Source organism: Primulina tabacum, chromosome 2 (assembly GCF_025594145.1).
Source record: "Primulina tabacum isolate GXHZ01 chromosome 2, ASM2559414v2, whole genome shotgun sequence".
In the NCBI taxonomy this organism is placed as follows: Eukaryota; Viridiplantae; Streptophyta; class Magnoliopsida; order Lamiales; family Gesneriaceae; genus Primulina; species Primulina tabacum.
Window position 1 is genome coordinate 17,620,645 of NC_134551.1, and position 12,517 is coordinate 17,633,161.

The 12,517-nt window shown below is 35.8% G+C and overlaps 1 protein-coding gene across 2 annotated transcripts; it reads left to right on the forward strand.

Moving 5' to 3' along the window:
* Positions 1-7,908: 7,908 nt before the first annotated feature.
* On the forward strand, positions 7,909-11,100 carry LOC142530732 (outer envelope pore protein 16, chloroplastic). Of its 2 annotated transcripts, XM_075636548.1 has the most exons (6): positions 7,910-8,140; positions 8,231-8,285; positions 10,360-10,391; positions 10,515-10,548; positions 10,631-10,698; positions 10,830-11,100. In XM_075636548.1, exons 1-6 carry the CDS (start codon positions 8,030-8,032, stop codon positions 10,968-10,970), a joined length of 441 nt encoding a protein of 146 aa, XP_075492663.1. In that variant the 5' UTR covers positions 7,910-8,029; the 3' UTR covers positions 10,971-11,100. The 2 variants fall into 2 exon arrangements, with proteins under 2 accessions (XP_075492660.1, XP_075492663.1); XM_075636545.1 differs by having other exon boundaries at positions 7,909-8,140; positions 10,360-10,548.
* Positions 11,101-12,517: the final 1,417 nt, after the last annotated feature.

A 12,517-nucleotide genomic window follows, 5' to 3' on the forward strand; every position in this document is an offset into this window, starting at 1 on the left:
TGAAGCAACTGGAGACTTGTATTTTCATCAGTCAAACTAAATATACAAAAGAGTTGCTCAAGAAATTTGGCATGGAATCATGTTCAGCTGTAAGTACTCCCATGAGTTCATCAGTAAAACTGGACAGTGATCAAGGGGGAATATCAGTAGAGGCGACACTCTACAGAGGTTTAATAGGTTCACTATTGTACCTAACTGTCAGTCGTCCTGCTATTGTATTTGTTGTCTGTATATGTGCTAGATTTCAATCAAACCCTAAGCAATCGCATTTTCAACCGCCAAACGTATTTTAAAATATCTTAAAGGCACTCCATATGTTGGGTTATGGTACTCTAAAGACTCATCTTTCAATTTAGTTGGATATTCAGATGCAGATTATGCAGGATGTAAGCTAGATCGTAAAAGCACCAGTGGATCATGTCAGTTTCTAGGAGACAGACTGATCTCCTGGTTCAGCAAGAAGCAAACATCAATAGCCACTTCCACAACTGAAGGAGAATACCTTGCTGCTGGAAGCTGTTGTGCCCAACTGCTCTGGATCCAGCAACAACTGAAAGATTATGGAGTTATTGCCAAAGAATCACCAATATTTTGTGACAATACTAGCATGATTGCTATCACTTACAATCCAGTTCTTCACTCAAGAACCAAGCACATAGATGTCAGGCATCACTTCATCAGAGATCATGTCTTGAAGAAAGCCATCAGACTGGAGTATGTTTCAACTGAACAACAAGCAGCTGATATCTTCACCAAACCACTACCCGAGACTAAGTTTTCTTACTTTCGCAATATACTTGGTTTAACTGATTTAACTTGATTATATATCATGGCTTTTAATAGTTTCTTTTCATAACCGAGTATGTTATCATATGTTAATTGCTCAATAGTTATTTGTCGGTTATTATCATTTCAGTTGAATTATTCTCAGTTGAATGACATTCATTTAACACCAGTTTGTATGCTAAAAAGTAAAAGGCAACGATAAAATCAAAATATTTCATTTATTATAATTGGAGCAGTACACTTTTGATTTCCTTCTTAACAGCAGACAGCCACGAGGTCAACCAATCGGTTAAAACCTCTGTGGTAGTCTTCAGGAAATCCTCTGAAATAGCAATGTGCTTCAGAGTCCACTTCTCCTTTTTCAGCATCAGCAGGTAGACACCTTCGTCTGTGAAGATGTCCACCTCATCAGCAACGCACAAACGTCGTCGATATTTCTTCATTCGTGCCACTCGTTCGGGGGTAGCAACTGCTCCTTCCTGTTGGAGGAGCTGAAGATCTTGAAGTTTATACCAAAATCGGAGAACTTTGTGGAAGACTTCATCTTCCATAGCAAGCTTTCTAGTCTCCAGTGCTGCATCCATAAACTCGTTAGCCATATCTGGAACTTTTGAGCTGCTTACACCTGCCATTTTGTTTCTTGAAATATTTAGTTGCTAATGTGTTAAGACTAATCATGTTACTTCTATTTATAACACAGGCTCAAAGCAACTGAAGAGACGTGATTAGTACATTCGACGTTTCATCTTCTGAAGCATAAGATTTATCTTATTACGTCATTATATTTGCCGTTTAAACTTTCATGATTTAAAACATGCATTTATTAAGGGGGAATATCGATTTTAAGAGGTTAACTGAGAAGACAGTGGTTAGTGAATTTTCATCTGAAATGAATTAGTTTCACAACTGATCGTTCAGTTGATAATTTAGCTAATCTTCTCATATAAGTTAACTAATTAATCATGTTTTATTCCAAATCAAGTGACGTGACTGTCAGTTTTCGCATTAAATGATGAACAATGTTTTAAAACGTGGACCCACTTGAACCATTTAAAATTATACACACGTTTGTAGCACACGTACACACTATATTTCAAAATTTCATGGACTGACACGTGTCCAGAACTTGTACAGTCACTTACATTTGTACCTTTCCCCGCTTCAATTCAGTTCTTCTTTACGCGAACTTTACTCTTCAGAGCAAATTCACATTCAGTGTTTTTATCCTGAAAAATTTCAGATTTTCCTACTCTCAGCAATGGCAAATCAAATTCCCGCACATATTCTAAATGCTATGGCAGTTGACTTTGAATCTATTCTATCAGTAAATTATGTCGATGTCAAGAACGTCTTTCTGAAACTAGAAGCAGCCGGCTTGAAGATATTTCTGGGACAATCGTATTAGGAACTTTATCCACAAGAGCTTCATGATTTCTATTCAACTGGTTACGTTACTATTGATGGAAACGTCACTGCTACTATCAATGGTCAGTTGCTAACCATTTCTGAAGAATCCTTCGGTGAACTATTTCAACTGCCTACTGATGGGTTAATCCATTTCTCTAAGGTCAAAACCTCTGATATTGAAGAAATTCAGTCTATTCTATCAGCTGATGGTCGGAAAATCAAAGTTTCCGATCCAAAGAAAGAGCTCAAGCCAGAAATTCAACTACTGGCAGATATTTCAGCAAAGGGGATACTAGCTAAGACTGGTTCATTTGCTGCTCTTACTCTTGAAAAATTTCAAGTCATGACGGTGATCATGGCTGAGAAAAAGGTAAACTGGAGAAATATTATTTTCACCATTCTAAGAAATATGCTTCAGTCAACGAAGCAGTCACGAGGATATGCCGTGCAAATCAGTTCTCTACTGAAAATAAAAGGACTACTGGGTGATACTGCTGAGAAATCATCCAAGTTCAAAGTGTTCAATGATAAGAATGTACTGCCACCAAAGGCCAAATTGAACTTGTCACCTGAGCAGTTTGTTAAGGTGAAAATGAAATTGGGAGGGGAGGAGCTCCCAAATCGGTCAAGAAAGCAAGAAAGGAGGCACAAAAGAAAACAATCAAGCGCAAACTAATTGTCAGCGAAACTGATTCTGAGAGGACTCTTTCTCCCAAAATAGTGAAAAATCCTCGAACCTCAGAGACCAAGCCTGCTACTGCGGTTGGAACCATCCCAACTGTTTGACTGATGTAGTCAGGAGCTGAACAGCCCATTGAAGCTGTCCCACTGAAGGTCATTCCAACTGAACCATCATCTGAGGATCAGTTGCCTCTCTCTGCCATCCTACCAAAGAAGAAAGTCACTGAATCTGGTGACAAAAAGAAGCTTGCTGGAGTTAAGGCTCCACCAATCACTATCACTGGTTACACTTCCTTACCTCCTCCCATACCAAAGGGAATAGTAATCAGAGAACAAATTGATGCAACAACGTTAGGGTTAAGCATTCCTCACATTCTAACTGATCCCAAAGGGAAAGGGAAGATGCAGGAACAACCCAGACCAACCAATGCGGTTCAGACGCATATTGATCTCATCTGGCAAAAGATCAATGATTTTGCAGCAGAGAAACTCAAGACCTACAATGAGTGGGTCAATTCAGAACTAAAGTTTTTGCTAAACAGCTTCAGTCGAAGACCAAAATGAAGAAGTTTATTCAACTAGAGGCTACTGTTCTGAGAGTAGTCAAAGCTTCAACAGTTATTCAGGGTCTAGAACGCAAAACATATTTGTTTGATCAGCTAAGAGCCAAGAAGCTTCAGCAGATTGTTGCTGAATTGCGTCAAAATTTTGATCCTTCAAGTCCGACTGCTGCGAATGACTCAGCAATATACAATCAACTGAACTAGGATCTTATCTGCTTGCAGATGCAAATCAAAGATTGGGAAATGGGTCAAGAACTAATCATTCCAGCGACTGAACAAAACTTATCATCTGATGAAGAGCCAGTTGGAGAGCCAGTTCAAGAGCCACCCAAAGACTCAGTTGTTGCAGTTTCTCCAAAGGCAACTGAACCTTCCTCATCAGCTGCTCCACCATCCTCATCTTCACTTCATCAATCTTCAACTGCTGATCCACCGCCATATACTGAATCTAAATTGTCTCTAGCGAACCTAGATGAGGTCATCAAATCAGTCATCTCAGATATTGAGCTGGACAATTCAAGGTCAGTTAAAGATGCGCTTACAACTGAAGGACCAGCTGAGGAGCCAAATTTTGATCAACCAGAACAGCCACTTCTGTCAGTAGATGTGACTGAACAGACAATTTTGAGCCCAACTGTACAGACAGAACCAATTGTTAAACCAGCTGAGGAATCGGTTGTTGATCCAACTGAAGCAGCAGTCGTCGAACAAACTGAAGAACTGTCTTCTACCTCTTCTCTTCCATATGTTTCATCTCCTACCCAGGACCATTTAACTGAAAATATTCCAGAGATAGTTGTGCTTATAACAGAACCAACTGACGATGCGATGGTCGTATTTAATCAAGAACAAAGGGAACAGATCCCAGAAACTTCTGGAGTCATGTCTCCTAAAATTTCAGACACTAATGCCCTGTTTGAAGAACTCCAAACCATTCAGTCGAATCTACTCAGTATGATGAATGCTATCTCTGCAATAAAATCTACTCAGCTTGCACATACCTTGAAGCTTGATTCAAATTATGAGTTCACAACAGATAGACTGAATCAGCTTAACAAGAGTGTATCTGCTCTTTATACTCAAACTGAAGAAATCAAGAAAGACAGATTGTCAATTGAATCGCACTTCCAGACTCAAGCCCTAGTCGGCAGGCAATTTAACTTTCTTGAAGAAAAGGTCACTAAACGAATTGACTTGCTGCATGACATTATGCTAAATGCGGTATCAGATATTGCAGCAGACGTCCGCATATGCACAAGAAAAGTGGATGTGCTTGACAAAAAGGAGAAATTATTAAAGAAACAGAAGAAGATAAAAGAAAGAAAAAGAATGTGTGAAGATCAACTGACTTCAGTTGAATGGTTGAAGATTTTGTATTCTTTATTCTATGTACGAATCTGTACATAAGATCAGATACTTATTTCATTCTTTGTACGAATCTGTACATTGTAAAAGTCATTTTATCTACAATGAAATCAAAGACTATTTCGAGTTGAGTTGATCAGTTCATACTTTACAAATTTTGTCAATCACCAAAAAAGGGGAAATTGTTGCAAACTTAATTTCGGTGGTTTGAAAAAATTAGAGATCAATCTGTTAAACTAACTGATTACGAACACACGAATTGATAAACTGAAGTTATCAGCCGAACTGAATCTACTTTGTCAACTGACTGATCAGTTGGATACTGATCAGTTGACATACTCAGTAGTGAGATTACTTATCAGCTGATCATTCAGCTGAACACGTCATCAGTTGAAAAGGATATTCAACCGACAATAGTACAAAGCAGACTGTAACTCGTAGTGGGACGCTGCATTTCAGAGAATACAGTGTACGAATATCAGAAGAATGTTGACGTGGCAATCAATGGACACAAAAGATTCAAATTGTATTTATTATTACCGTTAGAAGAAAGCATATAAATAAGCAAGAAGAGCAGATGAGATACAGAGCTGAAATATAAGATTCATCCATTCTCTTAAGCTTGCTATTATTCTGCCAAATTTATTATTCTCACTTGAGATTCATAAAGCTCACACTCATTATTAATATTCATAGCATTTGAGGCTACTTTTCGAGCTTATCAGCACAAACCTCTGTATTACTTATATCAGTCGTGCTAAAATCCAGTTGAAGAACTGTGAAAATTGTTGTTAACTAAGAGTTTCAGTCTTGGCAGTGTTAAGTCCAAACTGAAGTGGGTCTTTGCAAATTTTGTATTGATCAAAGTCTATTAGTGCATATCCTATCCTTGTGATAGAAGGGGTGACGTAGGAGTTATTCAAATCTTTGAACATCCATAAATCCTTGCATTATTATTTCAGTCATTTATTCTATATTTCAGTCAGTTTATTTCCGCAACTATACCTAGTTAAACTGATTGTCATTGACTGACAAGATTCCTAAGTATCAGTTTATCACAAAACTGATACTTCATTCAAAGAAGGTTATAAAAATCGTGAGTGTTTATTCAACCCCCTTCTAAATATGTTTCTACCTATTAACCGATCCTATCACCCTGGTCCCAACCGTGACCCAAGCCAAGCAACCAACCCCATAAACCGAGCCCCTAAGATACACCAGCACATGATCGGTTCCAGCTTCTGTTATTTGTGTTGTGCAGCATATTATGCATGTTTCTAGGCCCTTAAACTTGTTTAAAACAATCCCATATTACTTCTTAATCATGCATGGCAGCCCCTTAGATACATGAATTTCATGATTTTTGGATCAAATTTCATGTTTTAAAAACCACATAAGATGCATGTACGAAAATAATGAGATGTGTGGTTTGTTTTCATTCAAAACATGCTTAAATAAATACTGTGGTGTGATATATATTTGAAAGAAAGAATATAGAGTGTCTTTGCGTTATTAACACATGAATAATCGTTGACGAATCGAAGAACGATGGCTTGAAGAGCCCTTGAAAACCTTGAAGAACTTTGATGCTTTTCCCTTGATATTATGTGTGTGTGTCATGTCTTTGCTTGGAAGTAAGTGTTTGAACTGAGTTGGGGAAGTGGGCGTGGGTTTATGGCATGTGGTAGGGTAGGTTTTGCACTTTAAATATTAAATAAATCCTAACCAAACACTAATTGCTAGCTTAGCCCATTAATAATGTTAATTAGGACCATTTAGCCCATTAGTGTTTAATTAAAATATTTTGTTTAGGAAAGTTTGTGAATTTATTAGCTAGATTGCCAAAACGTTCGTATTTTTGTTAAAAATCCAACACCGTTAAAAATTACGTCACGACGTATAAAATCACATAAAAACTCCTTATTTTCAAAAATAATAAAAAGCATCAACCTTCATTTAAATAATTAAAAACAATTATTTAATAAAATTTTTTTCTATTTTTCATCCAACGGTCTTCGTTCTTCGATCGCAACTCGAATAACATTTAAAAATACATTTTAAAGCAACCATGTAGGAAATTACATGTTGTGCAAAATTTTTGAAAGATAAATTTTTTATTATTTTTAAAATAAAGAATTTCTAAATTGTTGATCGTCTCAAATTCATTAATTTTAAAAAATAAAAAATAAGTAGATCGGCACACACATAAAACTTTTTTTATTTTTTTAAAACTTAATCAACATATATTTAAATAAATAAAAGACTTTGTTTTAAAAAAAATAAAAAAGTCCAAATTCAAAATTTTGCTTACGAAAATTCAAGAATTTTCATATTTATACTATTTTTTATTAATCATATTGCTTGATAATAAAATAAAAAAATAAGTTGATGGAAACGCATATATATTTTTTAAGAAACAAAACCAACGTATATTTGAATAAATAAATAATTTTTGAAAGATAAATTAATTACTATTTTAAAAATAAAGAATTTTTTTAAAAAAAAATTGGTTCACTTACTCACCATTAAAGTGATTTTTTTTTCATATTATTAAACTTGAGTTTCAACTCTCTTTTTTTTTTCATGTAGTCTTCCTATTTTACTATTAAGATATGCGTCTGAATTCAATAAAAAAATAATAATTAAAAAAATAAAAAAATATTTGAGTCATAGTAGTGACAAAATAAGATCTTAATATATATTTTAAAAAACTGTGCGTTGTCACATTTTGTAGAATGCGACAACTACGCTAAGCCTATTCACGAATGATCAACCTCAACTGTATGCCAAACCGATATTGTGGTCCCTCGTAATCTACATTGGCTCCAAGAACAGTTAAAAATAAATAATGAGTATAAAAAAATTGGAGTTGAACAAAAATATTTGTTAAATAAATATCATATCCTTTTTGAACATCAAGGAACCAAAACCCACGCATGAATGCTGGACCTACCCACCATTCTCGTAGTTAAATAATGTTTAAATTAATCCAAAGTTGAGAGTCAAATTAAAATACAAACGTGGAATAGAAAACCAAGCAGTAGTAATTTATTTCCATTGGATAAGAGATATTGGCAAAGTGGAATCCCTGAATGCCTAAAACCGTACACCACGTGTCGGCAAAAAGAGAAGATAAGCGAACACACGCGGCAATTTCTTTACAGAAAAAGCCAAACTTTGGGTTGGATTAAAATACGAAGCGAACCGAGAAGAGAAACTAAAGGAAAATGTCTAACGGGTTTTCGGGATCATTTTCTTCGGCGAAAGTGGACGTCATGGTGGATACGGGCAACCCATTACTCAACCTCGCTGTCGATGGTTTCTTGAAGATCGGCGCTGTAAGAAGAAACAATTACCCTTCATCCCATGTCTCTGTTATGATATATTATTATATTGTGTGATGCAAGCATTTGTTATCCGGGATTCAGGTGGCCGCAACCAAAGTAGCTGCGGAGGAAACATATGACATTCTTATAAGACACGGTTCCTATTTCTCTTAATGCAGTTTATTTTGATATTGGTCGATTGACAAATATTGTTATTGTTACTTGTTACTTCCAGAAACGAGTACCTTAGGGATATATTCTTGATTTGATTGGGCTATAGATCAAGGACGTGGGGACCGCTGTTACGTATTTATCAGTAATTGGTACATGAATTTTGGTTTTCGTCCAGCCTATAATGTGAACATTAACTCGTAGCACTAGCAATACTAGATAGACCAGAACACTAGCAGCCTTAAGCTTACTAGTCACTTCATATTTGTCGCTGTGGTGTCGATGTGGGAGTTGGGACGTAACGTTACCCGCCCTTAAAAGTCTGATGTCCATGAACTCATCCAGCACTATTTGGTAGAAGTACCTTGACTTAACTTGTAATGTTCACCTAGATGGAATTATTGAAAACAACCAAATTATAACCCTTCAAAGTACGACAATTCTTAATTCTAGTTTTCTAGGTGGGTGAGACTCTCGAGGTTATATAACCACCCAGATTTTGTTGTGAAGCCCGAAATTTGTCCGTACCAACGAGCCTCTTGGTCTAATGTACAGGGGAATAATTTAACTAAAATAAAAGTCACAAGGATCTAAAAACACGTAGCTTAATTTTCTCAAAAAGTAAATCATCATTAGAATCTGAGTATCGAATATGAAGTTGTTCCTGCAGACTAGATAGATAGAATTATACTTGACATAGCCAACACCTTCTTGAACTATTTTACAGTGCATTTTATTGTAGTCATCGATAAGAAATGTGAAGCCGATGCCTATCATTATCCCATTTACATCTGCTGAATTGATATCGAAAATATGAGTGATGATTCTTCAGCAATATTGCAAACCACACACATTTTGTCCTCACAAAAGGAAGCCTATCCTTCATAAGCAGCAGCTTACCGTGAACTCCCAACCATAGGATAAATGAGTAATTTGGAAGGATGTGTGATTCCAAAGATGCCCAAGGAATCTTAACGCCAAATCCCCTGTAGAAATGATGAGCTGAATTTTCTCTGCTACCGTTAGTGGACTGTGGAGAACCTTGCACAGTTTGCTTTCCCTATTGTTCAGATATATATTCTTGATAGTCCATGATATGGGTTTATTTCATGCTACCCATGTGGGCAATGCCCCCATAATAGGATGGATGACCAAGATTTGCTCATACATATATAGGACCCAATTTTTTTTTTTGAAATTGTATGTGTGGCAAGATCTTACCCATTGAAATGAAATGAGCGTAGTGCCCATATAGGTAGGATGTGTGTGGAAATGATGATGCAAGCCTTTTTTAGGCTAATATACCTAAATTTGGAAAGAAGCATTTAATCTAAGAATCTTAACTTAATTTAAAAGATTTTGTGACGTCTGACTAAATAAGAACAATATGTTTTCAGAGCTTGGATTACGTTTGTAAACTAGCATGGTGTTCGAAAACAGTGATCTCGCGTTTGAAACCCATGCAGATGCACACTTGGGCTTTTACATTTCAAATTTACATTGAATATTTACTTCGGGTCTCTGTTTTCCGAGTACCCAACCAATATGCACAAGTCTTGGATACTTAATATATAGAACTATTTGGGTTTCTTCTTCGTTTCCGTAGTCTTTGTGTTCATTGGTAAATTAATAATCATATAATGAGGTTGTTGGGTGCAACTGGTAGAAACTGATTCTTGAACATTTGTTGATGTCAGTAAAATGCATTGACAGTTGGATGAATGTTAAATATATAAGTGTGGAGAGGGAGACCAAGGACTCTTCTATCTATATATAGGTAGTTTGTACAGAAACGCATATTAGAACATAGAAACATAGCATGGCATGTTAAAACTTCAATAAATGAGAACTAATATCAAACATTTGGATGTGATAATTTCATAATAATCTTAATAACCAAAAATATTGTGAAAGAGTGAAGATTTCTGTAGTTAATTTAATTATCTAGTGTCTCATGGATGTGATCATGTGGAAATCTCTAAAATCATTTTCTTCTAAGTATTACAGTGTATTTTTTCGAGTTATTTCTTCTTTGCTGATTTTTGATTTCCAATGTGCAGGGAGCATCTCAACCGATAAGTTGGAATACTCAGTTGAGAATCTTATATCATCACTTTTTCTCACTCATGCAATTTCTTTTTCATTCATAGACATGCTAAAGCGTACTCCTTTTAGCTTTTTCATGCCAAGTTTAATTGTTTTGATGTCACTGCAGCTGAAGAGAATGTGTAGAGAAGGTGCATCTTGGGGTACGTATATTTACATTTGAGAAACATAATTTCGGAGACTTAAATTCAGATAACAGTTATTTTGCACATTTACTATCTACAGGAGCAGTAGCTGGAGTTTATGTTGGGATGGAATATGGAGTGGAAAGAATACGTGGAACCAAAGACTGGGTACTTTCTGAATTTAATTTATTCCTATTACCAGTCATTAAATTCTAAATTTTTTTGTCTTTTAAAATTGTATTGAGTTGCGTATTACCGGATGGTATGTATAATGGCGCTGTTGCTTACTTATTTTGTAGAAGAACGCGTTGATTAGTGGTGCAGTGACTGGGGCACTCCTGTCGGCAGCCAGCAACAGAAACAGAGACAAGATTGTGTTCGATGCCATAGCTGGAGGTGCCGTTGCAACTGCTGCTGAGTTCCTCAATTATTTAACTTGAAAAGTGTTGTTTCCATTGAATGTTAGTCTGTTTCTCTGTACCTTTGTTCCTCCAATAAATCCTTGTACAATGACGACTGCTACATTGATTCTGAAATTATTCTTTGCCCATCGAAAACTCCTCATCTTTATTATGTTGTCGTGGTTTGCTTATTTGAGGTTTCCTATGGGACGGACTTCTAGAAGCTTCGCCAAAAATAATTAGTAACGCCACACTGAAGGTAACTTGGAGAGGGATCCAACTCCGTTTGAACCGATTATTATTTTATTTTTTTCCTAGAATTTTTTTGTAGAGTTTAATTGTTTCTTTTATTTTGGGTAGAATGTTGGGTTTTTCTCAAGCGACATGGCCGGATTATATGTATTAATTCCTCTTAAGCTACGGTTCCAAAATGGGTAATTTGGTTTCAACGGAATTAATGTAAAATTATAACATGGATTTTTGGAGACATTTCCTTGGGACTTTGTAAATCTACTTAAATCAATCGTCTCATCTCAGTTCACGGCAATAAATCGGTATATAAAATGATAATTCACAATGTCATTTACTCACATTCTCCACATTTTAATAATAACCATATTTATACCCACGCTTCCCCGAGTTCTTTCGAAGACCACATAAATCCACATGGCAGCAATGTCAAGTTGAGGATGACAGATTTTTTTAGAGATTTGTATTCGTACTCGCGAATTTCAGGGGTTTTATGGTCATTTAAAAGTATAATCACTTCGGTAACTAAAAACTGTATTTATTCTTTTTGTTTTTGTTGGGTTTAGGCCTTGGTTTCCAAATGCCGGCTTGGGTCAGCAATGATTTTGAAGTCCAGTCCGACGGTTGGATTCATAATAGGCATGATGTTCTCTCGACATCTATACTCGAACTCGAGATTCCGTTGAGAAATGATTGTTTTAACATAAAAATATTAAATAAATGAATGATTATGTTAATCAGATATTGGTGTTGTGTTCAATGTTGTAATACCTGAACAAAGTATGTAGCATGATAATTTAATTTAACACACAATTACTCTTAATTTATACAAAAAAATTTAATGCATAAATAAAATCTAACTTCTGTAACAAAGTTGGGGAACAAAGAGCATCCAAAACTTTTATAACAAAAATAACCAAATAATAACGGATGTAACTTTTGTGAAGCTGTAATTCTATTTGATGAACAATACTCTAATCAGTATTGTGATTAGGAGGTGTTTTTGTTTGTCTTCAATACTCCACGGCAACACAACAATATGTCTAACTTGAGCAATTCAACTTCGTGCTTGCTCTCCCGCAGTGTTTATATTAATCAAATCAATCAAAAATGCTTACTAGCTATGAAGCCACTATAAAAAAGGAAAAAACATGTTTTCTCAGTGCGCTCCTCATCTGGGACGAAGAAAGGCTCAAAAAGGAAGGGAAAGAAACGTTCTGGTCCTTCCAAGAAAAACAAACCAAGTAAAAGCAAGCTCCAAAAACTTGTAAAGAACCAACAAAACCCGATAAGATAGAAGATGTTCACTTCCACTGCAAGAAACCAGAACATTGAAA

Coding starts and splice junctions, on each gene's coding strand:
- LOC142530732 (XM_075636545.1), top strand. CDS start 8,030: ATGTCTAACGGGTTTTCGGGATCATTTTCTTCGGCGAAAGTGGACGTC. Junction 8,141..8,230: donor GTTTCTTGAAGATCGGCGCT/GTAAGAAGAAAC, acceptor TCCGGGATTCAG/GTGGCCGCAACCAAAGTAGC. Junction 10,699..10,829: donor TACGTGGAACCAAAGACTGG/GTACTTTCTGAA, acceptor CTTATTTTGTAG/AAGAACGCGTTGATTAGTGG.